The sequence below is a fragment of the Rousettus aegyptiacus genome, unplaced genomic scaffold, assembly GCF_014176215.1.
Source record: "Rousettus aegyptiacus isolate mRouAeg1 unplaced genomic scaffold, mRouAeg1.p scaffold_m13_p_13, whole genome shotgun sequence".
NCBI lineage: Eukaryota > Metazoa > Chordata > Mammalia > Chiroptera > Pteropodidae > Rousettus > Rousettus aegyptiacus.
This window is the reverse complement of record NW_023416288.1, coordinates 53,546,423-53,572,282: the sequence shown is the minus strand read 5'-3', so window position 1 is coordinate 53,572,282 and position 25,860 is coordinate 53,546,423. Positions and strand designations below refer to the sequence as shown.

The following is a 25,860-nucleotide window of genomic DNA, read 5'->3' as shown; positions in this document are numbered from 1 at the left end:
AATCTTCTCTGGAGATAATTTCTAGACTCATCCTTACACACGTGATCTAGGTTATAATTTTGGAACAACTTCTGCCAAATAGAATCCAAAGTGAATGTATTAATCAGAGTTTTCTAAAGACACAGAACAAATAGGATATTTATAGAGATATAGAGAAATCAGAAGGAGATTCTGAGGAGGTGACTCACGGGATTCTGAAGGCCGAGGGGGCCCGGGGTCCACCGTTTGTGAGCTGGAGGCCCAGAAGCATTGGCAGTGTGGTTCCCGTGGAGTCCAGAGGCCTGCAAACCAGGAGCCACGAAGTCTGAGGGCGGGAGAATGTGGATGTCTCAGGTCAAGCAGAGAGCGTATTTGCCCTTCCTCTACTTTTGTGTTCTATCGGGCCCTCAGAGGACTGGCCGATGGCACCCACGCTGGGCGGGCTGCCTTCTTTATTCAGTTCGCTGATTCAAATGCTCATCTCTTCTAGAAACACCCTCACAGACACACACCCAGAAATAGTTTTATCAGCCACGTGAGCATATTTTTGCTCAGTCAGGTTTATATGTATAAAATTAACCACAGTAAGAAAAGAAAAAGGCCCCAAATGCAGCTGTATTTCTTTTTGTAAAGAAATACTCTTTAATCTAAAGAGAGCTTCATACTTAGTTTCTTCCTCTTCGTCCCTTCTGATCAACAGTTGCTATGTAAGGTAAAATTTGCAATTACGTCAATACTCGAAATTCTGTAGTAAACCACTTTCTTGTTCTGTAATTTGAATTCCAAGCTCACCAAATAACTATGCTTCAAAACCACAACCTTCTTAGAGAAAATTCCGAGAAGTGATATCTTTTTTTACAGGGTCAAAACACAAGTGGCAATTAACAGCGAAAAAGTATTGCATGCACGCGATACATGAAAAAAGACAGATCAAGGCATCATGTGAAAAGTGAAGAGTCTCCCCTTTCACACTCCCATCCCTAGTCGCCAGTTTTTTGTACATCTTCCCAGACGTGTCCATATTTTTAACATGCAAATGTCAGACATAATACAGCAAGATGCCATACACCCTTCATGAGCTTCGTCAATAGTATAACTATAGCATCATAACACAGCCGGGAAATTCACGCTCCCATCTGTCAACCTGACTCAGACCTCACCAGTCTGTGTGTCTGTATGTACTTCCATGTAATTGTATCACTGCATATTCACGTGACGACCGTAGTCGAGATACAGAACATTTCCAGCCTAAGGATCCCTCACTCTGCCCTTTCCGGCCCCTTCCCTCTCTCCGAACTTCCCTCACCCCTTGCAGGCATTAATCTGTTCTTATAGTTTTGTCTTTCTGAGAGTGCCGTATAAAGGGAATCGGCTTGGCTTGTCTCCACTTAGCATAATTCTCTTGAGGTCCACCCAAGGCATTGCATGGATCAGCAGTTTGTTCTCTTTTAATGATGAGTAGTGTCCTATGGAATGGACTTGCCAGTTTGTTTAACAGATTTAAGGACATTCCGGTTGTTTCCAGTTTGGGGCTATTACAAATAAAGCTGCAGTGAACATTCATGGACAGATTTTTGTGTGCATGTAAGTTTTCATTTCTTTAGGGTGAGAGCCCAGGAGTACAACTGCTGGGTCACATGGTAAGGGCATGTCTAGTTTCTCAAGAAACTGCCATACTTTCCCAGAGTGGCTGTACCGTTTTACCTTCTCACCAGCAATGCAGGAATGATCCAATTTCTCCACATCCTCACCAGCATTTGGTGTTATTACTTTTCTTCTCTTTTCTTTTAGCCTTTCTGATAGGTGTGCAGTTGTATCTCATTGTGGGTTTAATTTGCGTTTCCCTTATGGCTAACAAGGGACATCTTCTTGTGTGCTTATCTGCCATCTGTACATGCGCTTCAGTTAAATATCTCTTCATGTCTTTTACTTATTTTCTAATTGGACTGTTTACAAACTAAGAACATATTTTTGAAACAACTGGAGGGAACAACACAGATTTGGTATTGGCCGATGTTAAGGAATTAATGTTAATTGCATTAAGTGTGATCATGGCAGGGTGGCTAAGCACAAAAAAGTTCTCATCGGTTGGAATTAGATTCTGAAATATTCAGGTAGAAGTGGCCTGATGCGTTTTAGAAGATGGAAGAGGTGGAACAGATAGCTGAAACAAGAGTGACAAAATGTCCCTAATTTAGAAGCTGTGTGATGGGTACACAGGGAATTCACTAGACTATCTTTTCCTCTTTGATGTGTTTTGGGATATTTCCGGGATAAGAATGTTTTTAAAGGGAATGCCATGAAAATGTAATTCTGTGATAGTACATATTTTCATCATATCCCCCAGAGTACTAAGCACACAAGGTCAGCTATTGGACTTGCGACCCATGCACTTGCACACGACCTCACGACCAGTTTAATGCTCTGCTATTGCTGTCTTGATATCCTTCGTAATTTTCAACAAGAGGCCTTGCATTTTCATTTTGCACTAGACCCCACAAATCATATAGCTGTAGCCCATCTCATTAGCGTACACTACAAGCTGAGTAAACGCTTATCAAATAAACAAAACAAAGGAAAGAGAAGAAAGTGAGTGAGAGAAGGGGAAAAGTGACAAAGGTAGCAAAAAGATGGCAAGGTAAATCAAAGGAGAGAGACAGATAAAGTCACCAGGCAAGTAATTTGGATGGAGATTCCAGGAAATAATGCTACTGGGGAGGCAGGCGAGTTCAGAGAGAAAAGGGTCCAAAATAGAGGAGTTTGGGGCCATGAATTCATTCTCCTTCTCAGAGGACTCACAGCCCTTCGTTCTACTACAATTCCCAAGCACACGCAAAGTGGAACAAAGAGGTAGCCACTTGGACCCCAGCGTAAAAGAGGACTCGAGGCTGGGACCAACGGGACCACTGCTCCTTGTTTGTCCTGTGCCCTTAATCCCGGCCTGGAGTTTCTTCCACATCTTTACAGAGGGTAGGGACTCTGAAACCCTTGGCCTGGAGCAGACGAAGGCTCTGGCTGGCTCTGGCTGAGGCCAGACCTGAAGAGACTGGGAAGCGGGGGCGGGGATCAGAGATAGGCAACTGAGCGAGGACCCAGGGATCAAAAGATCATGAATCATTAAGTCAGTAAGTATTCACTAATTACCAATAAATGTTTTCACTCTCTTCCATGTCCGACAATGATGTGTACATAAAAGGGGTGTAAACACACCCCACTCTTATCCATGATGCATTCCCGATCCCCACCCTTCTCAGCACGAAGTCTCTCTTCTGAACCCCAGCAGCACTTTGTACCCTGCTCACAGCATTTGTCACTTTGTACCTCGTCTTAGTCATCTACATGTCTTTCCTCTTCTGGACAGTAAGCTCCTCGAGAGTGAGATTCCTACTGTTCATACCTCGGAGTGTCCCACATAGCAAGCGAACAATAAAAAAAAGGACTGAACCCAAGTTTGATAGATGGTAGAACTGAGGTGTCTAACCTGGTTTGGGCATCTCCAAAAACATATATGATTAGCCATAATGCCTCTCCCTGTTTCCTCACATTCAGAGACGTATTCACATGGGGCCCTATGGCCACTATCTGTAGACTTTTCTAATAAACATAATGCACTTTTTGTCACTTGGCAACAACTATGCTCGATTTCTCAAATTCCAGAATTGTCTTTTGTGGCTTAGTGCTGAACATCTGAGGGAGACTGACAGCCTGAACCCCACCGTTCCCTCAGTCTGTTCCCAGTGAGCTTAGTACAATATTACAACTAGTTGGCGAGGGTGAGCACGTGTATTTATCCTTACCTACTTGAGGATTTATGATTCTTTGGAAGTATTTCCATCCCAGAAATATCAATGTTCTGACCTACTTCATGTTAACTCATTTAACCACCTTCCCTACACATTTGGAGGAGCTGTGAGTAAGGCAACTAACAGAGAAAAACTCTCAACTGAGCTAAGTCAAGATTCTGAGTTCAAGTGTAACTAAACAAATCATGTACTTTCTCTGGGCCGGTTTCCTCCTCTATAATAGGGATTTTACACACACACACACACACACACACACACACACACACACACACACAAGCCCCATGACTGTACTTGGGATTCCATTTGTGGCCCGTCATCTTCTACCCCCTCCACTTGCCCCGGTAACACTCTGGAGGCATGGAGCGCAGCCTTGCCTATCCTCCCTGAGGTCGCAAGGACAAAGTGTCTCTGGCCACTCTGCACCTCCCAGCGCCTGCCTCACCCAGATCGCCTGCCTGAGCCACAATTGAAAAGGGTCCTGGATCTCCAGTGTATGCCCGAGGCCAGGCAAAATGGTAGGCTTCTGATAAAAACATTCAGCTATGTTTAGTGAGCACCTACTACATGCCAGGACTTGATTTAGCTGCAGGGATTCGGAGATGATTGAAACTAGTCACTCGCCTTGAGAAGATCACAGTGGAAGAAAGGTATGTAAACAGAAAATTACGGTATTAACAGGTAAAGGGTGGGAAGGGGATCGGTGGCTATACTGTGGCAACAGCCTCCACAGAGCAGGCAGCACCTCCAAGGTGGCTTCTGAAGAATCAAGAGTTAACCAGGCTGCAAAGCAGACACAAACTCATCTTACAGGTCTGCAGAATACAAGGCCTTCATAGAAAAGAGACTATGGCAGCAGAAGCAGAACACAGCATTCCCTGCCCACAGCAGTGTTTACAGTAGGCAAAGCGCTTATGATCTAGAGATTAAAGAAATCGTGGTCTCTGCTCCCAGGCACAAAATGTATTCCCTTAATACGAAACAGACTGCTCAGAATTCAAGGCGCACTGAGAAGAAGGAAAGGTGAGTTTAACTCTGGGCCTAAGTACAAAGATCAGTGTGGGTGGGAGGAGGGGCAGCTCACCACAGCACTATGGGGGTGGTGGGGGGGGGGCGCCGTGCTGTGTGAGGAAAATCAAGGTGGGGCAGTCGGAGGCATTCTTAAGGAGAAATGGGAGCATAAAGCCAGGGGCAGGAACCTGAGGGACTGGGGCAGGAGAGGGTGGGGCAAGCAGGCTCCACCTCCTCCACGCCTCCTGCTCCCCCCACAATGCACTTTCTCCACAGTCTGGTGGAGACAGGTGAGGGAGGAACTCCTAAGGCCGGTGAGAGGGGCTGGAGGGTCCTGGGATTGGGGCTGGGTTTAAGGAGGGGGTCTGGCTCCTCTGTGGAGTCTGCAAGCCCTTGCTACACAGAGTTCAGAGAACTCCTGACAGGCTGGTTTTGGGATAAGGCTGTCTCAGCCTGGTTGCTCTGTTGCGAAGGAAAGAAAATTCTCCCCACCAACCTCCTAGACCCTGTGATGACTCCAGGCTGGAAACCAGAAGTCTGAGTTTCCTGAGTTAGGGACAGTAGAGGGTGGAGGATCCTGGCAGATGTGGGGTGTAGAGAGGTCAGGGGTTATCTGGGCCTCTGTCCATTTCCCTAGGCCTTTGTCTGTAAGATTCTCTTTCACTTAGTTGTCTCCTTGCGGCTATATTGGGCCTGTGTGCATTTTCGCCCTCCAACTGGAGCATGGGCTGACTGGAGGAAATGGGAAGATGGGGTCAGACAGGGTAAGTGGTGCTCCCTCCCCATACCCCAAAAAAGAGTCATACTAAGGGTCCCTGACTGGGAAGCTGGAGGGTAGAGTTCTGTCTCAAGCAATAATAAAGGCCAAGGCCTGCCCCATTACCTGGATTCCAGAGATGCCAGTGAACCCCAAGGCCCCAGGTCTGGATCCTGGGTGCTGTGAAAGGAAGAGCTGGAAGGGAGACTGCAGGGAAGGAAAAAGGAAGGCAGGTGGCCGTGACACCGTAAACTGGCATGAGGACTGGGAGTTAGAATTCCAGGGCTGGTTTCCTGGCTACTCCAAACATACTGACACCCCTGGACAACAGTGTGATCCTAGAAAGAATTACAGAACTGGAGAGGATCCTGCTGGTCATTTATTTTTCCCATTTATTTGATTCGAGATTGAAGAGCCTGACACCCCAGAAAGGTGTCTAATATGGTTACTTTGGAATCTGACTCAGCCATGATACCACTTGCTAGGTTAGACACAACAGCTGTGTATCTTTTTGCAGGAGCCTGGGGAGGGGCCATGGTGCCAAGCCAGTGGTGGGGGAGACTGAAGAAGCCGCTTCTCTACCTGTGCTGCACCTCCTTCCTCCTGGGGCTGGCTTTGCTGGGCATATGGCCAGACATCACCCCTGTTGCTTATTTCTTTCTGACCCTGGGTGGCTTCTTCTTGTTTGCCTGCCTCCTGGCCTGTTTTCTGGAATGGGTGTTCCGATCAGTGCAGACGGAGAGCCCAGGGTCCTCCAGCAGTGCACGGTGAGTTGGGGCGGGCAGGACTGGAGGGATACACTGTGGCCCCATTCTCCCTGTGTTCTCCTGTTCCCTCAGACATACAGGCTCTGCTTTCCTCTGTTACTGGTATCAGTGAGAGGAGAGGGTCAGGGGCTTGCAGAGGGGTCTTTGCCAGTAAAAGACAGAAAACAGAAAAAGGACTCCTTTCAGGAAGCCACCAATGACCTTATTTATCCTTTCTCAGGGACAATGAAGCCTTTGAGGTGCCAACCTATGAAGAGGCCGTAGTGTTGGAATCACAGAGCCACCTCCAAGAGTTGGATCAACCACCCCCCTACAGCAGTGTTGTAATCCCCCCAGGACTTGCAGAGGGACAGCCTGACCATCCAGAGGGGCCCAGGAGAGCCGGACTAGAAAGGCGAGTGGGCTCAGAGGGGTCTATGACCTCAGGAAGCCCTGGAAGAGCTCCAATCAGCCTTCGGCTGCAGGGACGAGTCGTGTCCACAGCTCCTGATCTGCAGAGCTTGGGAACACTCCCCAAATTGGAGCCGCTCCCCAAACTGGAGCCTCTTACTCCACCCCCTGACTATGATGTCAGCTTTGGTCAGCTTGATGATGAGAATGTTTTCTCTGAAGACAACTGGGCACCCCCCTAACAGACTTTCCCAAGATATATCATCTCTTCGCACCAGGTCCACTCATTTGGCCAACACTTTCCAGCGCCTGCTACATTTAAGAACTACACAACACGAACGGGGACTTTAACCCAGCTGGGAGTCAGGCTACGGTAAGCCCTTCCCAGGGGAGATGTAGGTGGCACAATTTGAATTTTCAGGCAACATTCAGAAACCTACCCCATATCCATTATTTCCATAGTTAGATTGAGGGTGAGATGAGGCTGTGATCCAGAGAATCTGGAGAAGGAAAAAAAGAAACATCTGAGTGATAGCTATGTTGCTTCTGTTCTAGGTGCTTTGCCTCAGTCTGTCAGATCACTTAGGCTTCCCAGCTGTCTGAGCTATTATTACCCACATTTGAAAAATGAGGGTTCCAAGGGTCAGAGAAGTTTGATTATTTGCACAAAAGCACAGTGCTGGTAAATAGCACAAACATGACTTGAACTCTGCTCTTCTGAAGCCAAAGCCCGCTGTGTTCTCAGTACAAGGTAAGGGAAGCCAGGCCATCCACACAGCTTTCAGTCTCTGTCTTGGACAACTGCTGGTGAGGGGTGAAGACTTCGCGTAGACAGAATGGAGGACTAGTTGTGTTTGCAGACAGGGTGGGCTGAGTGTGCCCGGCCTCCTGCGGGAGGGAAGCTAATCAAAGCTGTGATGGCCCCCGCTCTATGTGAGGAGCAGTTCCCGCCCAGGGGTTGGAGAGCAGTGCCAAGGCAGAGTCTCCATCCTATCTAGGAGTGGGGCAAACTGCCCCAAGGTTAGAGACTTGTTAGTTTGAGAATGGGTGGATAAAGAGGGTCAGCAGGGATAATCCCGAGAGTTTCTCGGCAAGAGTGGCGGGAGTATCTATCTAAGGATACTCTAAATCAGCCAACGTGAAGCACTGGAGCCACTTGCGCTGCCTCTAATCGCTTCAGCCTCACCCCTACACTTGGACCGCTAGAGTTTCACCCAGCCTCCGCCCTGCTTTCTCAAATCCCAACAAAACACCAGATTGTCTGGCATCTTGTCGCGCGGCTGCGGTGTAGATTTTGGCCACTGGGAGCTGCTCAACCATCGCTGACCCACCCTCCTCAGAGGTGCGCTCCCCACGCGGGCCTTCAGTCGCTGAGCGTGTATCTGGCGCCTTCTAGTGGTGTCCGCTTCCTCCTTACCCTGGCCCCAACAGTTCAATAAAATGAAAAGCCCTGCCACACCCGTCTTCGTACAGTTCTTGCGATAGGCCAGGAAGGCGGAGTGGGCGGTGCCGGGGAGGGAACCATGGTTTCCGCGGGAACCGACGCCCAATCGCATTCCCACGTAGGGCGGGGCGGCTCCTCGCGCTGGGCCCCACCCCTTCCCTCTCGGCCGAGCGCGCTCTCACCCCATTGGCCAGCGCGTCAACCGCGAGGCTCTGCGCCTGCGCGCGTCCCGGCGGCGGTAGGGGCGGGGCAGCCCGGCGCAGGGGCGGTGCTGAGAGACGTAGGGCGCAGGCGCGTGGTGCTTCAGCGTCCAGGGGAGGGATACGCTGGGACGCGGAGGCTCTCGGTTTGTTTGGGTTGTGGGCGGTGCGCGCACAGCCCGGGAAAAGCGAGAAATGGCGACGCCGATCGCGGGCTCTCGGCCTCCTCGCGAGCAAAAAGGGCGAATGGCCGCTGACAGGGCACGCAGGTGAGTGGGAGAAGGTCCCAGTGTTCCTTAGTGGAGCCCCGCAAGGGGGATCGCGGGTCCCAGGCGTGTGACCCTGGCACCCCGTCTCCATGGAGCCCCTAGAAGCGGCCTTACCCGTGTTTCCTGCCAAGGGTGGGAGGTCGTGCTACATCCTCTCGGGGCGCGCGGGTGGGCCTCTTCTCGGCCTTGTTCCTCGTGAGCAAAGACCGCCCCCCAGCATCGATTCGTCCAACTCAGGGAAGCTCTGAACAAGGAGATCTCTTTCTAGTCCTGCCAGATTTCGGCCTTTCTTAAAGATTCTCCATCTTTAAGTCTTTAAGAGAATCTTCCCCCTTCCGTAATGAGGGACTGTACTCTGTCCCCTTAAAAACCGATAGGATGTGCTGATCTCGGAATTCTGCCTGGTGTGCATTTGATTTGGATTGAATGTATCATGACCTGGATTTTCAAAGCAGTCAACACAGGTTTTGGGGTTTGAGTGCTTTGATAAGACAAGGAGGTTCAGGCTCCTGAAGCGTCTCCGCCCTGCCCCAGTTATATCATTTAAATCATTTAATGGCAGACATCACCCAGAACGTTTAGGTTCCTCCTTGCCCAAACCCAGAAGATAAATTTAAGACTTCAGACTGGAAGCTGCAGAAGGACACAGAATCAAGACCGAAGAACTCCTTTTGTGTCCTTTTCTCCACGCCCTCCTCCCCTTCCAGGTGTGTCGTAAAGTTCTAGGTGATTGTGGTTGCTTTTGGAAAGTCCACATTTGAGGCGCTCCACATAGTATGGAGTACGGGAAGGAGCAGATGTGTGAAGAACAGATGATGAGGGTTCAGATTAACCCTAAGGAGTTTTTGATTGAAAATTCAATCAAGTCTGGAACTTGAAAGAGTTAAGAACTGGGAGTCAGTCAGTGGATTGTGAATATAGATGAGATAGAATTGGGAGATGCTTTCTTCCGATATGCGGAGTTGCTAATGGAAATCAGCGTTTAAGGCAGGCAAAGGTCCTCTGGAGGAAACGGGAACATTGCAGGCAAAGAGAGGACCTGGAGAGAATGATGTCATGGGACCCAAGGGAGGAGAGGATTTCGGTGTTTGTTTTTTAGGTTTTTATTCATCAGAAGTTAATGGCATCAGGCACATACTAAAATGAGTATGATAAAGCCTTTTACAATAGCTTTACACTCAAGCTTTTTTCCAATAATTGGCTGTTGCAACAAACTAAAAGTCTTGCAGTAATCAGAGAAGTACACTAGAACTAAAAACACTGGTTTCCGGTTACAATTAGGTTACAGTTTTGCCTACTATACATAAAACAACTAGAAACAACTTCCAAAAGTAGAATATTTTAAGTTTAAAATTAGTCCTTAGATTTTGTTCTAGGAAACATCTGGTCACATCAGAAGGCCCATCCAAGAGAGGGACAAGAAGACCACTTGTTTCGAATCACAACAAGAGGTTTGGTCACTTAGCTTTGTGCATACTTTAGGGCAACTAGGGCAGTTCGTTACAGCTTGCCTCTAGGAAGGAGAAAGTTTTAAGGAAGAATGCTCCTGGTAGACAATGGGAGGAAACCAGGGTAAACCTGCTCAGGCACTGCTATCTCCTAAGGAAATAGCATCCAGCTGCATGCAGTTTCCTTGTGGTTGGCCTACTGACAATTATACCAGCGTTCACATATATCATCATTGTTACTGCTTTGATATGTTCCTTAAATGGGGGTTTTTCATTTCTCTAGATTGTGGTGGTGTAGCAGATTTTTACCGGAGGTTTAGGGTAATGAGTCTTACAAGAAACAAGACGTTAAAATGGAATTTGAAGCATCACTATTCCAAACCCAAACTTTAACCTAAATTGGCTGCTCCCAACCCTGGGACTGTTTTCCTGACCACTCCTCTGCCTTAGGATCCCACGTTCTACCTTCTCGGGTTTCTCTCAGCTCTTCCAAAATTCTGCTTTTCTCTTCTCTAACAGTAAATCTCTAACCTAGAGTTAAGCCAAGTATATCCTATAAATGCACTGATACTGAGATGCACGTTTTAACATCTTTGAAATCAAGATGCATCTTTTAAGTGGGTTTTTAAGTTATACACTGAAGCCATTACCATATCTCTTTCTCACTGCTATCAGGCACTTACTACTGTTATATATTTGGAAACTGGCTAAGCAGGTTGACGAGCTCTGGATTTATATAAACTAGGCACATAGATGATACACATTGGAAATGGGATTCTTTTGGCTCGCAAACAGATCTTTTTCTAAACCAACAGAAAAACTTAGAAATCCTTGCAATAAAGACATCGCTAGTAATTACATTACCAAAATAGTTTAGCCTTTATGTGCTTTAACTCTGAGTGATTTTAAGTTATGGTGATGGTGTTCATCACTATTAGGTATCTGCATGACTTTCTATCATGCTCTGTGCTTACCCCAGTTCTTACAGGATTCTCATCATTTCTGGTGTCATTTTGTCACGGAAACTCGAAGTTTTAAGAGCCATAGTTATAATTTGTATAACTAGCTAGACAGTGTGTGTGTCTATGTACCTGTCTCATTTTCCATTAAAGCTAGCCATTGGTTTCAGTTTTTGCCATTTTGCCAAATTAATTTATTCCTTACCCAGGATCATGCTAAACTTCACGTTACATCTCTTTACCTCACTTTCAACAGCCTAGATAAACAATGTGAGATGTTTTCTGGATTAATCTCTAAGTTAAAATTGGTCTGTGAGCAGAATATTTCTTAGGAATACATGTGTGCACGTGTGTGTATTATTTCTGTCTAGGCGGATGTTTCCTTCCCCTAGACAGACCATTGTCTCAGACGATGCTCTCAGTCGAACATACTCCACAAAGAATCACGTACCTCATTTCCTTATGCTTAATGTGTTACTACATAATACTTCTTTGATTTTAATCATATTTGATCAAATATGCCTAATCTTGGTTATTGTAAGTCCTATGTTCTTTTTGTTCTTCCTACCCCTCTTCCCTTCTACTCTTCTGTACCAAATCTTGTCCTTGATAGCTTTTCTTTCTGCCTTTTATCTGTAGGATCTTGGGAGTTTGTGGCATGCATCCTGACCATCAGGAAGCTCTAAAAAAGAACCGAGTGGTGCTGGCCAAGCAGCTGTTGCTGAGCGAACTCTTAGAACATCTCCTGGAGAAAGACATCATCACCTTGGAAATGAGGGAGCACATTCAGGTATCGGGAGGCAAAAGAAAAAAGCCAAGTAAATTGATTATAGAAGAGGAACAGAGCGTGACAAAGTGTGAGAAGGATGTCATGCCCTACTAAGGAAACGAAAGTGCCTTTTTACCCTTTACGTGATTTAAGAATAATGGGAAGGGCTTCACTCATACATGTTTTTCCTATAAAACAAATTCTTGAGATGGATGACGGCATTTTTAGGAAGCTCATCTGGAGAAATAGAATTATAGTTAGATAAGTAAATGTGATTTCATATTTTATTCTTGTATCATAGGCCAAAGTGGGCAGTTTCAGCCAGAATGTGGAACTCCTCAACTTGCTGCCCAAGAGGGGTCCCCAGGCTTTTGATGTCTTCTGTGTGGCCCTGAGGGAGACCAAACAGGGTCACCTGGAGGATCTGTTGCTCACAACCCTCTCTGATCTTCAGCATCTTCTCCCACCGGTATGGAGCCCTAGACATGTGGTGTATGAGGAGGGTCAGTTCGGTGGTAAAGGAATTTTTGAGACAGGGTTATGGGGAAGACTAGATTTATGTTTTATTTGGACCAGACCATCTCCATAAAGTCTTGGCATTGGGTCCTGATTTCTTACAGTTGAGCTGTGACTACGACTTGAGCCTCTCTTTCCCAGTGTGTGAGTCCTGTACCCCCCGCAAGCAGCTCCGCCTGTCTGCAGGTGAGAATTGGTGAGCTTAACGGGTCCCACAGATTGGCTCCCTGTTTCTTGACTAGTATCTGACTTTGCCTTCTTGTGATACCTGTTTCATTCATAGTGGGAACAGCTCCCTCGGTGAATTCGTTAGGACTGACAGGACGGTTTAGATGGAGTATTGGTTAGGCCCATTTCCCTTCCATCAGAGATGATTTTTTTTTTGGTAATTGGCCCTCAGAGCAACTTGCGCAGGTCAGGTCGGAAGTTCCTGCAGGTCGGAAGTTCCTGCACGTGATTGATTGGCCTGTCTCCTCTGTAAACCTGAGTGAGAATGAGGAAAGATTACATTACAGGCCGCTGCCTGCTGATTGAAGTGCTTTGTGATTAGAACGAGGCTTTTGTCATCTCTCATTCAGTCATTCAGGGTTGAGTATCTCCTCTATTCAGGCTAAATAAATAGGGTCTCTGCCCCCAAGGATCTTACAGATGAGGGGAGTGAGCCAGACCAGCAGCAGTTACCGAAACCCCAGTCCATAACAGTGCCTGCAGTTACAGCGAAGCACTAGGATTGATGCGTAGGTTACCTGCTAGTGTTTCGGCTCTCTGTGCCACAGATACTGTGGAACACTCCCTAGACAACGGAGATGGTCCTCCCTGCCTTCAGGTGAAGCCTTGCACTCCAGAGTTTTATCAAACACATCACCAGCTGGTGAGTCTTGCACAAAGGTGAGAGAAAAAGCATTGGGAAATGAGACACCCTTCCTAGGCATCTGAGCTTAGTTTCCATGGGCATTTCCTTCCTGCTTTATCAGTCAGAAAGTCTTCTGTGGGCATTTCTTTGTTTTGACCTGGTGGGGTTCGGAAGAAGAATATAATGTCTTCGTTTCCTTGAACTGTCTCATCTAGTGGGGGAGCCGTAGTTTCTGTCCTCAGGAAGCTCACGGTCTAACTAGCTTCACCTCTTCAGGCCTATAGGTTGCAGTCTCGGCCTCGCGGACTAGCACTGGTGCTGAGCAATGTGCACTTCACCGGAGAGAAAGACCTGGAATTTCGCTCTGGAGGGGATGTGGACCACAGCACTCTTGTCACCCTCTTCAAGCTCTTGAGCTACAAAGTCCATGTTCTGCTCGACCAGACTGCACAGGTATCCGAGGCAGTAACTCGGGGCCGGCGGCATTTGCAGGCCAGAGACATCTGCTGCTCCTGTATTCCTGGGCTGTGTCTTACTGATGCTCTCTCCTTTTGACTTGCTCTGTTCTGTTGCCTCTTACCTTGCAATCTAGTAAAAAAAACAGAAAACCTAAGGCCAGCCCCGTGCTTTGGTGTTGCGTTCTCGGGTTAGCTGCGCCCACGCTGAGTGCAAACCGTCCGGGGAGAAGGTTCTCCACGTTCTCTGTGCAGCAGCTTGATTTCCAGTCACTCAGGAAGTGAGACAGAGTCACCCAACCAACCCGGTCCTAAGCCGGGACCACGTAGGACATTTACTCTCTGGTTACTAATAAGAAGGGTCCAGTCGTTGTAAAGATTACTTTGGCAGATAGAATTCTTACAAATGACAGTTTGCTGGAATTACCCTTGTAAATACCATCGTGTGTGAGTTCAGTGAATTAATGTATGGAAAATGCCTTGTTTTTATCAGCCGCATGGCCATGAGGCTGATCTTAGGGTAGAGTACTTCCAGACTAGGTGCCTGCAAATCAAGCATTGTCATTATGGGTTATTTCCCGTTAACCTCAGTGATCAAGCTGCACTACTGCCTCTTTACCTTTAGGTATTTCTGTTAATAATAACCCTTTGGTAAATTGATACTAATTCTCTATTTTGATTCCGGAGTAATAGTACCTTCTCAAACTTGCCTTTGGGAACGTCAGTGGTAGAATTAAAGTTTCTGGGAGAGTCACTTTAATCTATTGAGGTGGGGAGAGGGTCTTTGTCTTCGGCACTGCGTGTGGTCTCTGTTTCTGGTTCTCAGCCGTCATGTTCGCTGTACTTTTGGTAAGGCCAGTTTCATCAGCAGGTGCTCAAGTGTTCTCCTTTACATGCCGTTTTTGCCAGTTTTCCAGTAATAGCCCATGCCAAATAGTAAACCCACTCTTGCTTCAAAGCTGGAGCTAGAATAGCTTCGTTAGTCGTCACGTATCCTAGTAGGTTACACACTTTCTTCAGAGGCCTCTTGGGTGTGAATGTGGGTGGGACATCAGCCGTAATTCCTACTGGGGGATCCTGTTAGAAAGGCACTTAACAAAATGAATGCTACAGATATGCTTCCTTACAGGTTTTGGTACAGTAATTCCTTTTACTAGGAATTTAATACATCCTGGTTTTCCAAATTGTATGTAGTCGATAAGGGATCTTACATGCATGATAGTAAAGATATAAGCCTGCATCACCAAGTTAGGTGTGTACTATTATTTTCAGAGACATTCAGCAGATTTAATGGACCCAGGAGCCCACTTCACTAACATCATTCCTGTTTATGCTAAACCTGATGCAGAGTCGGGGACCCATTGGGTTCTAAGCCTCAGGTTACGGTGTTCTGTGACTGGAATTGCAGTGCATCAGGCTTTGAGTACCTTAAAATGGAGGAGCTATGTTAGCTGTCAGATTTTAAAAACGGGAGCTTGAGCTCAAGGGACCTCAGATAAGAAAGTCTTGACATCTGCAAAAAAGGAAGCATGTCCCTTATATTCCCAAGGTACAAGACAGTGTCTCCCACCACAGTTAAGGGGAAGAAACAATCACCTGGGTGGATATGGTCCGAAGGATGAATGGAGGATGTGAGACTTGGGCTGGCCTTGAAGGATAGAAGCTACTAGAGCAGAGAGCAGTGGCGAAGGGGTCCTAGGCTGGGAGGACAGAATAGGACAAGAGATGTGTGTGCAATGTTAGGGACTTAGTGGGTAAACCGAATGCTTAGGGCAGAAGAGCTTCAAAAATAAGATAGTGACAAAGGGACCAGAATGCACAGGGCCTTGAATGTCTTCCCAAAGGAATTGGATGCCCCTGTTTTGATGTTAGAACATCTTTAGTAATTCTTGAACAGAAAGGTGGTGTGTTCACAGTGATGATTCAGGAAGATTAATACGACTCCATTATAAAGAATGGTGTAGGGACTAGTAGCAGGAGATCCAGTTTAGAATACGTATCATAATGCCACTGTGCCACGGTGAGGGCCTGGACAGGATCGCGGGCCAAAAGGGAAGGAATGTATGTAGAAAATAGTACGATGGCGTAATGTTCTTCCAGTGCTTAGTGATCGAATGGCTGCGTGTGAAGGAAGATGGAAAAATTAAGTGAGGAATTGAGGGCCTCGGAGGAAGTCGGGATCAAAGATGAAAAGTTGGAAATTACTTGTGTAGAAAAAATACTTAATGAGAGTGAGATCTTTGAGAAAGAAATTCAAGTGATAAGAGCAAAGGGCTTATTGGGACTGAACCTGGAGATACGGTCCTCCATGCAGCCTAACCCTCAGCCGCTGAGATTCAAAAACGAGAGAAGGACATTGCAGAATCAGTTCCTGACATATCCAAACCCTCAGATGTAATTAAAATCAGGTCGTCACAAGAGTAAGATAATTTGGTGCATCGGGCATTTGCACAGAACACTTTTCTTCCTGGTAGGACCTCTCAACAAACTCAACTCTTTTATCATATAATCATTTGGTGACCGAAGAAACAGAACCAAAAAAATAAGATCCTCTGTTTTTTTCCTTTATTAAACCTTTCTGACTTTAGAAACAATTCCATTTAAAAATTGGAAATAGTAAGTAGTCTTAGAGAATCCTCTTCCCTTGGCAGTGCTGGAGAGCGCGCTGTTACTCTCACTGCTCATAGAAGGTTTTCAGTTTTTCTCTTTGTCATCAGCCTTGTCATTGCATTTCCCTCCTCAGGTTGCTAGTCCTAGAATTGCAACTATCATATGAGGAAATGAGATACGTTTTAAGAGATAAGTTGTCTTTTACCATGTAGCATTGGTTTTTAACTTGCATTTGGGTTACAGAGTGCTTTGAGAATAGGGACAAGCCACGTGTCATTCCAGGAAAATGAGGTACCCACAAAATTTTGCTTGTAACTCCAAAGGTTCACAGGTTATTGTCTTTTATGTCGCCCAGCTTCCAGCCAAAAAACATGAGAGTTAAGACTGTTTACAGAAGTACTGTAATTTTATCAGAAATCAATCTGCAGATCCTATTTTAAGCTATGCTAACTTTGAAAGAATTCCCCCAAATGACTAATCCCCATTTAGTTAGTTAGTCTTGTTAACTCAGTTACAGAGTGTGTGTTCTTACTTTGGGCTTTCTTGTCCTCTATTTACTGACCTAATAATCTCACTGAAGTTCAAATGCTTGTGAGTAGGTGCCAAGCATATATGTTTATTCCCTTCTTCGAGCAAACTTAACTTTGACTACTGTATGTTAAATTTTGTCATGGTCCTTTCCAGAGGAGTATTCATACTTGTGTATTCTCTTGAGATTTATAGTCTTGAAATACTTGAATTTTGGGTATCTCTTATTACCTTAAGATTCCAGTATTATGGTTGGCTTCTAGAAAAATTATGGTTGGCTACCCAGAAAAATTACATACTTTTTCAACAGAGCCAATGACTCTATTTCCAGATAAGTGGCAGACTTTCGAGTCTTTAGTATAATTAAGTCTCAGTTATCCACAAAGAGAAGTATAGTTGACCCCTGAACAACACAAATTTGAACTGCGCAGTTCTACATATATGCAGATTTTTTAAAGTAACTATACAGTCGTTCCTTCGTACCCCTGGGCTTTCCATCCGCAAATTTATTCAGCCTTGGATCAAAAACAGTATTTTCAGTCCACAGCCGAGAGTCTGCAGACAGGCAGGGCTGACTGTATGCATTATTTTCCACCATTTTATATGAGGGACTTGAGCATCGAGGATTTTGGTGTCCGCTAGGGGTCCTAGAACCAGCCCCCCACAGATACTGAGGGAACAGCTGTAGTTCAGTTCCGGGAGAGTCAAAAGTTACACACGGATTTTTGTGTAGGGTGCAAGCACCCCTAATCCCTACTTTATTCAAAGGTCAAATATATTCACATAGATGGGTAGTTCGTAGACTTTGCATATCAGAATCACCCTGAGGGCTGGTTAAAACACAGTTGCGGGGTCCATGACTGCATCTCTTACAAGTTCCCTGGTGTTTCTGATGCTGCTGTTTTGAGGACCGCACTGAGAACCACTGCGGTATGTCATACGAGTGAGTCCTTCTTATCAGGGGCTTTGTACGGTAACCCTTCTGCCTAGGTAGCATATTCATCTTCATTCTAGTTCAAATTCATAACTAACCTGGGATCTCTGCTCACCTCAGATGGGAGAGATGACCCAGACATATTGGGTTGTAGAAGGTGATGTAGGTTTACAATTACTGCCAGGTTATTATACTGTTAAACACAATATAACTTTCCATTGATGGGCCAGGTGCTTGAGGTAGAGAAGTACTCATGTATGGCAACTTGTGCTAGGTATGCAGGATTCTTACACTGGACTGCAGGTTTCTTTGAAAACTGATAGTATTGTTACCCGTCATTAGGCATGCTTGTTACAGTAATGGCGGATCTTCACAGTACGCGCCAGACATAGTTATAAGTCCTTTTCTTAAAAAAAGGTATTAGTGCCTTGAGGGGCTAAATAACATGTTCCCATTTGTGAGCCCAGGGGTCACACCTCGATCTGCCTGATCCTGTAGCCCCAGCCTGCAGTCGAGGTCCTGACAGCCCTCCACACAAGGCGTTGTAGACAGACATGGACACCTCTGGGGACACTTCAGACCCAGATAGAGAACAGTTCTCTAGTCAAGATCCTATTAGCCCTTTGTCACAGAGCACTTTATTTTCTTGTTGGTGTGTAGGTTATGTTACTTCATTCACAGCTCTCCTGGTCCTGTGCCACTAACATTCAGAGGCATTTGCCCTAAAGAAAGATCTTGTTTATGATTGGGGAATGGATAGAGTTAACCAACTTTTGATTAGCTTCATTAGTAATTTCCTTTAATCCAAGAGTTCTTAACATACCTCAGTCTGAATCTTGGGCAGCTACATTCAGAATTCTGTTGTCTTAAGTTCTACTTTTTTCTGGTGAGTTCATAACTTCAGCCTCTCAAAGAGGCTCTGACTTCCCTTTCCGTGACCACAGGCATGCCTATACAGGAAACATTTTATCTTCTGATGGCTTAAGGTTTCAGACCCCACAGAAAAGCTTATATCGGTGCCGACTACAGTGAACAAGGCTGATCGGTTCTTTCTTGTAGGAAATGCAAGAGAAGCTGCAGACTTTTGCCCAGTTACCCGCTCACCGTGCCACCGACTCGTGCATAGTGGCCCTCCTCTCTCACGGTGTGGAGGGTGGCATCTACGGCGTGGATGGCAAGCTGCTTCAGGTGCGTGCAGCCTTGTGGATGGCGTGGTCACCTCCTGCCTGCCCGTCTATCCAGTACTGGCTGCTGTCATGTAGACAGGACTCAGGAGGTCCTACCGACGGCTTAACTGCCCTCCTTCCTTACTTCTTCTTGGCAGCTGCAAGAGGTGTTCCGGCTCTTTGACAACGCCAACTGCCCGAGCCTGCAGAACAAGCCGAAGATGTTCTTCATCCAGGCCTGCCGTGGAGGTGAGTGCCCTGGCCGACCAGCACCTGGGTGGTGGCTCGTGGGCAGCCTCCCACCAGCTCTCACTTTCCTGTTTGCTCCTCTCAGGTGCTATTGGATCCCTTGGGCACCTCCTTCTGTTCACTGCTGCCACCGCCTCTCTTGCTCTGTAAGTGTCTCCCGATGCATGTGGTGTGCCGGGACCTGGGCAGCCCGTGGCTCTCAGGTCGGTCGCTCTGTGCACCGCCATGTCCTGTTCTCAAGACTCTCTTTACCATCTTCTTCGCCTTCTGTTCTGAGGACTCTGACATTTTCTGTGCTTATCGATGACCCTGGTGCACCTTCTTCTTATTCCTTCCATGTGAGGATTTGCTCTCCGTCTCTTCTTCCTGTCCCTCTCACTTTGTCCCCTTCCTCTTTTCCCGGCTCCATCTTTCCTCCCCATTTCCACTTTTTCCTTTTTCTCCTCTTTTCATCCGCCCTGCCATTCTTGCGTCCATTCTTTTCTTCATCCACGCGCCATGCAGGGCAGCCATGCAGAAGCCCCAGGTCAGCCCTTGACTCTTCCTCATTCGTCCATCCATCCTCTGCTTCCAACCCTCTTCTTCCCGGCATACAGTCTGTCTTACCCCTCGAGGAGCCAGGGCCCCATGACTGGGCACAGAAGACGTTCAGGCCTGCTTCCAATCTGGGAGGAGACCAGTAATCATTAAAACCTCCGACTTTGGAGTCAAATTCTGTCTCTGTCCCACCTGACGACTTGATGTCCCTCCACTTTCTCTACTCAGTGTAAAATGTAGATCATGATCAGGCCTACTTCATTAATTCAGTGATTAGATGAATTAATGCTTACGAAGGGCTTACTTACCTGACTCACAGTAAGTCTACAAAAACGCCAGCCGTGGATACTATAACATGCCCTCGTGGGGTTTATAGTTTGGTTTAAAGGTCACTTAAAATACTCAAAAAAAATTTTAATCTGTTGTGTATTCAACAAATGTAAATGGCTAATAATGTAACTACCCTGTTAATATCACCAAAGAATATAATCCATTAAGGTCTTACATGACTAGGACTGCACTAGGTACTATCACAAAAACAGAAGAAATGTGATGTCTCTCCTTCTCTCCCTTCCTCCTTCCTTCTCGCAAAAGAACCTACTAACTTACTAGGAAAGTAAACCAATGAGTAGGGTTTAATTTGGACCCAGAATGATAAGACTTATGTGGGTGTGGAGAAGCAAAAAGAGAATTTCAGAAGAAAATGAGAATACAATATGACAAGCACACCAAGACGAAAGGATGCCTCCCATCCCACTCTCCCCCAAAAATGGTGTGCCGACTCATAACTATACCTGAACCTAATTTAAAAACTGAGCATCTAGACGTATATATGAGATGCGGCTGGCCACGTGAGGTAGAGCCAGCTGATTATAAACCTTTAGTCATGGCTGAGAGTTTGGACTTCAACAGATAATAGTATGTAGCCGTCGGAAGCTGAAGAAAGAAAAAGATGTGATGAATTTCTTTTCAGGGCGATTGCTATGGCAGGGAGCTGCACTAGGAAAAGAGCACGTGAGGACAGGGACTTGCTTTTTCTTCAGCTGCTGCAGTCCTGGACCGAGCGAGAACACTGCCTGATGCATGGCATCACTTAATAAGTAAATGGATGAACGTTAACCTGCCTGAAAAACTGTAGCAGTAAGTTAGAAAACAGATACGAGGATAATGTGAAGAAAGAGCCAATGACATGTATTGATTAATAGTTCTGAGGCATGAAAGCGAGGGAGGAGTCGTCTTCATCTTGAGGGAGACATTGGGCCTGGCCTGGTTCCTCGAGGAGATGTCCTCAGCGAAATAAAGTGAAACCTACCTGTAATTATCCTCCTGTGTTCAGGGATATACGCAATACTAGATCTGGACAGGGAGAAATTGTTCTTTTTCTGGGGGAATCTGAGTACTCTCTCTCAGATCCTTCGGGGTTGCCAGCTCTTCCTTTGAAACCTTGAGCGCACTTGTCTTCTGCCGTGTGTAGTTAATCAGATCGATGTCTGTAAAGGTGCCTCACCCGCCTCAGCTGGAGTGTACGCTCCATGAGCACAGGGGCTTCTTCTTCGCTGTGTCCCTCGGGCTTAAAAACAGTACCCGACACAAGGCTTTCGCTCAGCAGATTTTTATGGGATCAGTGAATCCCGGTCGTTTTCGCCTCCGTTCTTCAAGCTTCACTTTCCTGTTAGGCTCTCTCGGATGTCGCGTGGAGCAGGGCGTGCCGTAAAAGGGCATACTCCTTGTGGTGTGTGACCTGTGTGCCCTCCCTGTCGCTGTTCCCCACCGACAGCACGCCTGCCACCCCCAAAGGGAAACTTCAAAATAGTAATATGTGTGGGGGCCGGGTAGGGAAGGCCGGGGTCGAGGGGGTGGGCATGTGCTCCGGGTATGCCGAGAAGCTACTGCCAAAGTGGAAGAACAGCATTCTCTTTCGGTCATATAGGAGAAAACAGTCAAATTATCTCAATTTGAAGTTATTTCTCTTTTAAATATCTCTTAAAACTTGGATGTCTGCTACAGTTTGGCTTATCAAATTAATAAACAAATGATTTAAAAATTACCAAAACGCCTTAAAAACAACTGGTCATGGTTGGTTTTGTAATCTTTTTGTTACATAGATTTAAGGTCAGGACTTTTATATTGCATACATGTCGTAATCATGTTTCTGGTTTATTAACTGGTTTTTCCTTTTACAATAAAACCACATCAATGTTCTGTTATGTGTTTGAGTAAAAAGCACTGCGGCCGCCAGGTACATTGTTCAGCGAACAAGTGAATCGTGGACGTGCACGGTGTTTGGTTCTGTTTACAAGCTGTGCCGGGTTCCGCGCTTGCCCCGTCTCACAGGGCGGACCCAGCCCGGACCCCGCGTCTGCGCGCCCCGAGTAGCGGGTGCGTGCTGGGAGAGCAGGAGTTTCTGTTTTTTAATTCATCAGCCCTAGGTTGGAGGCAGCAGCTGGAAATGGCTCTTCCGAGTCACGGCTATAGTGTGGGCCTTGGGCTTGCCTGTGACCGGCCTGAGAGAGATGGGAGGAAATAACACCTTTGCCCATTCTGCCTGCCTCTTGCAGATGAAACAGATCGTGGGGTTGACCAGCAGGACGGGAGGAGCCACGGCCCGGCCCCCGAGCGTGAGGAGAGCGACGCTGGGACAGAGCTGCTGCTGCGGACGCGGCTGCCCACGCGCTCGGACATGATCTGCGGCTACGCCTGCCTCAGAGGTATTTGAGTTCGAGACGACGACTCCAAGCGGCGACACTCATAGCCCTGCACCCCTCCACGCGGGGCGCTCCGGCTGGGGAGGGTCCAGGGGGCCACGTCCCGCTGCGTGAGGGTGTCCCCCGTCCTTCACGCTGCTCACCGCTGTCCTGGCCGCAGGGACCGCCGCCATGCGTAACACCAAACGGGGCTCCTGGTACATCGAGGCCCTCACTCAAGTGTTCTCTGAGAGGGCTTGTGACATGCACGTGGCTGACATGCTTGTGAAGGTACGGCGGCTCCGTCCGGCCCCCTGGCCTGCTGCTCCTCGGTGTCCTCCCTTCCCCCTCCTCCCTTCCCCCCTCCTCCCTTCCCCCCTCCTCCCTTCCCCCCTCCTCCCTTCCTCCCTTCCCCCCTCCTCCCTCCCCCTTCCTCCCTGCTTCCTCCTCGCCCCCCTCCCTTCCCCCCCTCCTCCCCCTCCCCTCCCTCCTCCCTGACACTGGTTTTTGACACTGGTTTTTGCGGTAGCTCCACCCTTTCTGTGGTGCTGTCGGTGTCATGGAAACGCCAGGTTCTCAGCCGCGGCCACTGGTTTCTGCCTTTCCAGGTGAACGCACTCATCAAGCAGCGCGAAGGCTACGCCCCGGGCACGGAGTTCCACCGGTGCAAGGAGATGTCTGAGTACTGCAGCACCCTGTGCCGTCACCTCTACCTGTTCCCGGGTCACCCTCCCACGTGATGCCACCTCCCCGCCGTTCGTGCCAGGTGGAGGCCACTGGACCACCGGAGGCGTGGTGGCGCCTCTGCTCCTCAGGGTTCCGTCTCTGTCCTGCCCCCTCAGGAACTGGGAGTCTCCCGGGCTGGTTTCACACAGCTTCCGTCTCCACCCTTGGGCCCGGGACTGCAGGCCGGCTCCTCCGGGGTGACGCGCTGGCCCTGGGCCGTTGCCAGGCGCGTCGCGCCTCCGCAGAGGAGCCTGGCGGGAGGCGTGGACACAGTGTCCTCGCGGCGAGGGGCTGGGGGGCCTGGCCACGTGTGCTCACTTCCCGCCCAGAGCTTTCGCGGGCAGCACTTTGGTCTCCGCGGTCAGAGGCCTCCTGTCTTTCCTTTCATCCTCCCTCCCCCATCTGTCCCAGAGTGAGAGTTTGCGGGGCCCTAATGTAACGTGGGCGTTTCTCATTCGGCTTCGAGGGGGCAAACAGGGCCACCCGCTGGGAGGACAGTCTTCTCAACCACGCTCTGGCTCCTTTAGACTCGAGGAATCCCCGCTGGCAGCAGAGGTTAGGGTTTGCCTGCCCTGCGTCTGTAACTCGTTGATCTTTGAAGATACTTTCCTTGCCGCTTCCTCTGAGCCCTGGCACCGAGCTGGGCCTGGCAGAGTGCCAGCAGAGGCAGATCAGCGTGGTGCGCTTCCTCGTGCTCCGCAATCTGTGTCACCTTTCCTCTGCCTTTGAAATGTCCCTTTCTAGAGAAGCTTCCCGGTTCCTTTCCGCTTCTCGTTTCTCTCCCTTTACCTTCAGTTCATCCCTATTTTCTGCTGCCACCACTTCGGTCTAAAATACTGATCAGATTATTTGGCTGCTCCAGGATGTGCTTTGGCCCTTTGTTCCTGCTTTCTGTTTCAGGATTTTACGTGCCGTTTCCCCTTCCACCTCTGTCTTTCCGTTTTGGGGAGGCCATTGTTACTGCAGTGCGCGGTATCTGTTTATTCTGGAAGTTGTATTTATCCGTGCTTGTATGACGCTTTCCTGTCCTTGAAGGCCTTCTCCTTTGCTTCCATTCTTGCCCCCTTCAAGCCGATGTCTGTGTGACAGGTTTTGGTTTGGGGTTTGTAAATATAGATCGGATCGTGTCACTTCTGTTTGGAATCCTTTGTTTTCCTATTACACCTCAGATAAAATCCAGACTCTTTACCCTGGCCTGCAGGGCTCCTGTCTTTCCCTCGGACCTCCAGGAAGTGCTGCTTTCTCTCTAGGTGACGGCCCCAGTGGCTTCCGCAGTTTCAGACATTCGAGATCGTTCCTGTCCTAAACCATCACACTCTGTTGGGGTCCACTGAGTGCCCGCCTCACCACTCTTGGTGTGGGTGGCTTTATTCCAGTCTCAGCCCAAATGCCACTTTGTTGGGGAGGCCTTCCCAGGCCATCCTCTCTCTAAATGAGCTTCTGTTTCCTTGTTACTATAGCCTGTCTAATTCCTTGAGTGCAATTTTGGTAGTCTGTAATGAATATATATTTGCTTCGTTTGTTCATTTCTGTCTCTGTGAGGGCCAGAACCTTGTCTCTTTTGTTCACCAGTATGTACCCAGTGCCTGGCACATGGTAGGTCTCCGATAAATGTTTGTTGAAAGAAGGAAGGAAGGAAGCAGGCAGGCGGCCCTAGCCGGGGTACTGACGGTGCACACAGTTCGGCATTTGTGCTCTGCGTTTTCATGTGTGCTTCCATCCACTGGCATTACTAGCTCCCGAAGACGTGTCACGTGTGAGACACCTTCCTGCACATCCCCATGGGCTGGCACGGTGCTCGGCCTGTGCGGTAATCCAGGTGCTCAATAAATACTTGTTCTGTGAGCCAGGCAGTTTGGAGACTGGTAGCCAAGTCTTGCCTTTGGGTCAGTATCGCGTGGAAGTATTTGGGTGATGGAACTTTTCCACTTCCCACTGCCAGGATGTTGTGTCGCCATCGGGTGCCAAATAAATGCTCGTATTTATTAGCGCCGTGTGTCTCGTTTCTCCGTGACTGGCGATGATCTTACGTTTTTATTTTCTTGGCCCCTTCCGACATTCCTCACCACTTCCCAAGGGCAGCCCCTTCCTATTTCGTTGCCAGATCTTCCTGTGTGCAGGTCCCCCACCTGGGAGGAGGCCACCTTAGTTGTCATGACCACAATCAACTGCCCAAAGCTGGCAGTGCTGGATGTCACACGGTTAGAAGAGTCTTTAGCAAACAGTGCTGGTCCTGGATTATTTAAATTTTGGGATGAAGGCTGGGGAAGCATTGGGCTGGAATAGGAGGGTGATGAGGTCTGTAGTATTTCTTATCTCACCATGGCCCAATTTGGATTTCAGGTTTTCTGGGGTGGGCATATGTTGTAAGAATTTTAGGGCAGCTCGGACGAGGTGTGAGTTCTAAGCAGTGGGCTGTATGTAAGTTGGGGAGTTCTTGGGGTGCGATGGATCTAAAGTGCATGCCTGCAGAGGCAAGTGCAAATGGGCCACGGGGGTTCAGCACGAGACAGGACATTCTGTAGGGGCACCGGGGTAGGCCGCAGCTGTGGAACCTGGGGGTCGCCGCTGAATACAGAGGGGAAGAGCGGAAAGGGACTAAGGGGCCTCAAGCACATCGCCCAGTGGAGGGAAGGGAACTGGCTGAAGAGCGCTGAGGGCACAAGGCCGGGAGGGGTGGCCTGGAGCTGGTAGGTTGAGCAGAAAAAAGGGACAGCCGGGAGGGAGGGAGGCAGACAGTGTCTGGGAGCAGTTAACGTACTGGGCCAGCCGGAGTAAGGAAGGGACCCTTTTTCGGGATAGGAAAACT

The 25,860-nt window shown here is 48.0% G+C and overlaps 2 protein-coding genes across 8 annotated transcripts; both read left to right on the top strand.

Moving 5' to 3' along the window:
• Positions 1 to 1,658: 1,658 nt before the first annotated feature.
• Positions 1,659 to 8,151, top strand: TMEM139 (transmembrane protein 139). Of its 5 annotated transcripts, none has more exons than XM_016157223.2 (4): positions 4,710 to 4,802; positions 5,459 to 5,554; positions 6,065 to 6,314; positions 6,535 to 8,151. In XM_016157223.2, the coding sequence occupies exons 3-4, from the start codon at positions 6,082 to 6,084 to the stop codon at positions 6,944 to 6,946; spliced, it is 645 nt and encodes a 214-aa protein (XP_016012709.1). In that variant the 5' UTR covers positions 4,710 to 4,802; positions 5,459 to 5,554; positions 6,065 to 6,081; the 3' UTR covers positions 6,947 to 8,151. The 5 variants fall into 5 exon arrangements, with proteins under 5 accessions (XP_036086662.1, XP_016012707.1, XP_016012709.1 ...); XM_016157220.2 differs by lacking the exon at positions 4,710 to 4,802 and adding an exon at positions 5,003 to 5,080; XM_036230769.1 differs by lacking the exon at positions 5,459 to 5,554 and having other exon boundaries at positions 1,659 to 4,802.
• A 304-nt stretch (positions 8,152 to 8,455) lies between these two features.
• On the top strand, positions 8,456 to 25,041 carry CASP2 (caspase 2). 3 transcript variants are annotated; one of them, XM_016157224.2, is made up of 11 exons: positions 8,456 to 8,617; positions 11,664 to 11,814; positions 12,095 to 12,262; positions 12,414 to 12,495; positions 13,086 to 13,180; positions 13,439 to 13,615; positions 18,749 to 18,877; positions 19,014 to 19,104; positions 22,200 to 22,349; positions 22,507 to 22,616; positions 22,934 to 25,041. In XM_016157224.2, exons 1-11 carry the CDS (start codon positions 8,544 to 8,546, stop codon positions 23,063 to 23,065), a joined length of 1,359 nt encoding a protein of 452 aa, XP_016012710.1. In that variant the 5' UTR covers positions 8,456 to 8,543; the 3' UTR covers positions 23,066 to 25,041. The 3 variants fall into 3 exon arrangements, with proteins under 3 accessions (XP_016012710.1, XP_016012711.1, XP_036086661.1); XM_036230768.1 differs by lacking the exon at positions 8,456 to 8,617 and adding an exon at positions 8,955 to 9,324; XM_016157225.2 differs by lacking the exons at positions 22,200 to 22,349; positions 22,507 to 22,616; positions 22,934 to 25,041 and adding an exon at positions 19,190 to 21,843 and having other exon boundaries at positions 8,457 to 8,617.
• The last annotated feature ends 819 nt before the right edge of the window (positions 25,042 to 25,860 follow it).

What these genes read in the sequence shown, in the direction of transcription:
- TMEM139 (XM_016157220.2), top strand. Translation starts at nt 5,050, where the DNA reads ATGCACTTTCTCCACAGTCTGGTGGAGACAG. An exon ending in CCACAGTCTGGTGGAGACAG is followed by an intron (nt 5,081 to 5,458) that starts GTGAGGGAGGAA and finishes TCTTTCACTTAG; the next exon opens with TTGTCTCCTTGCGGCTATAT. An exon ending in GGAAGATGGGGTCAGACAGG is followed by an intron (nt 5,555 to 6,064) that starts GTAAGTGGTGCT and finishes ATCTTTTTGCAG; the next exon opens with GAGCCTGGGGAGGGGCCATG.
- CASP2 (XM_016157224.2), top strand. Translation starts at nt 8,544, where the DNA reads ATGGCGACGCCGATCGCGGGCTCTCGGCCTCCTCGCGAGCAAAAAGGG. An exon ending in ATCAAACACATCACCAGCTG is followed by an intron (nt 13,181 to 13,438) that starts GTGAGTCTTGCA and finishes TCACCTCTTCAG; the next exon opens with GCCTATAGGTTGCAGTCTCG. An exon ending in CGGCTACGCCTGCCTCAGAG is followed by an intron (nt 22,350 to 22,506) that starts GTATTTGAGTTC and finishes TCCTGGCCGCAG; the next exon opens with GGACCGCCGCCATGCGTAAC.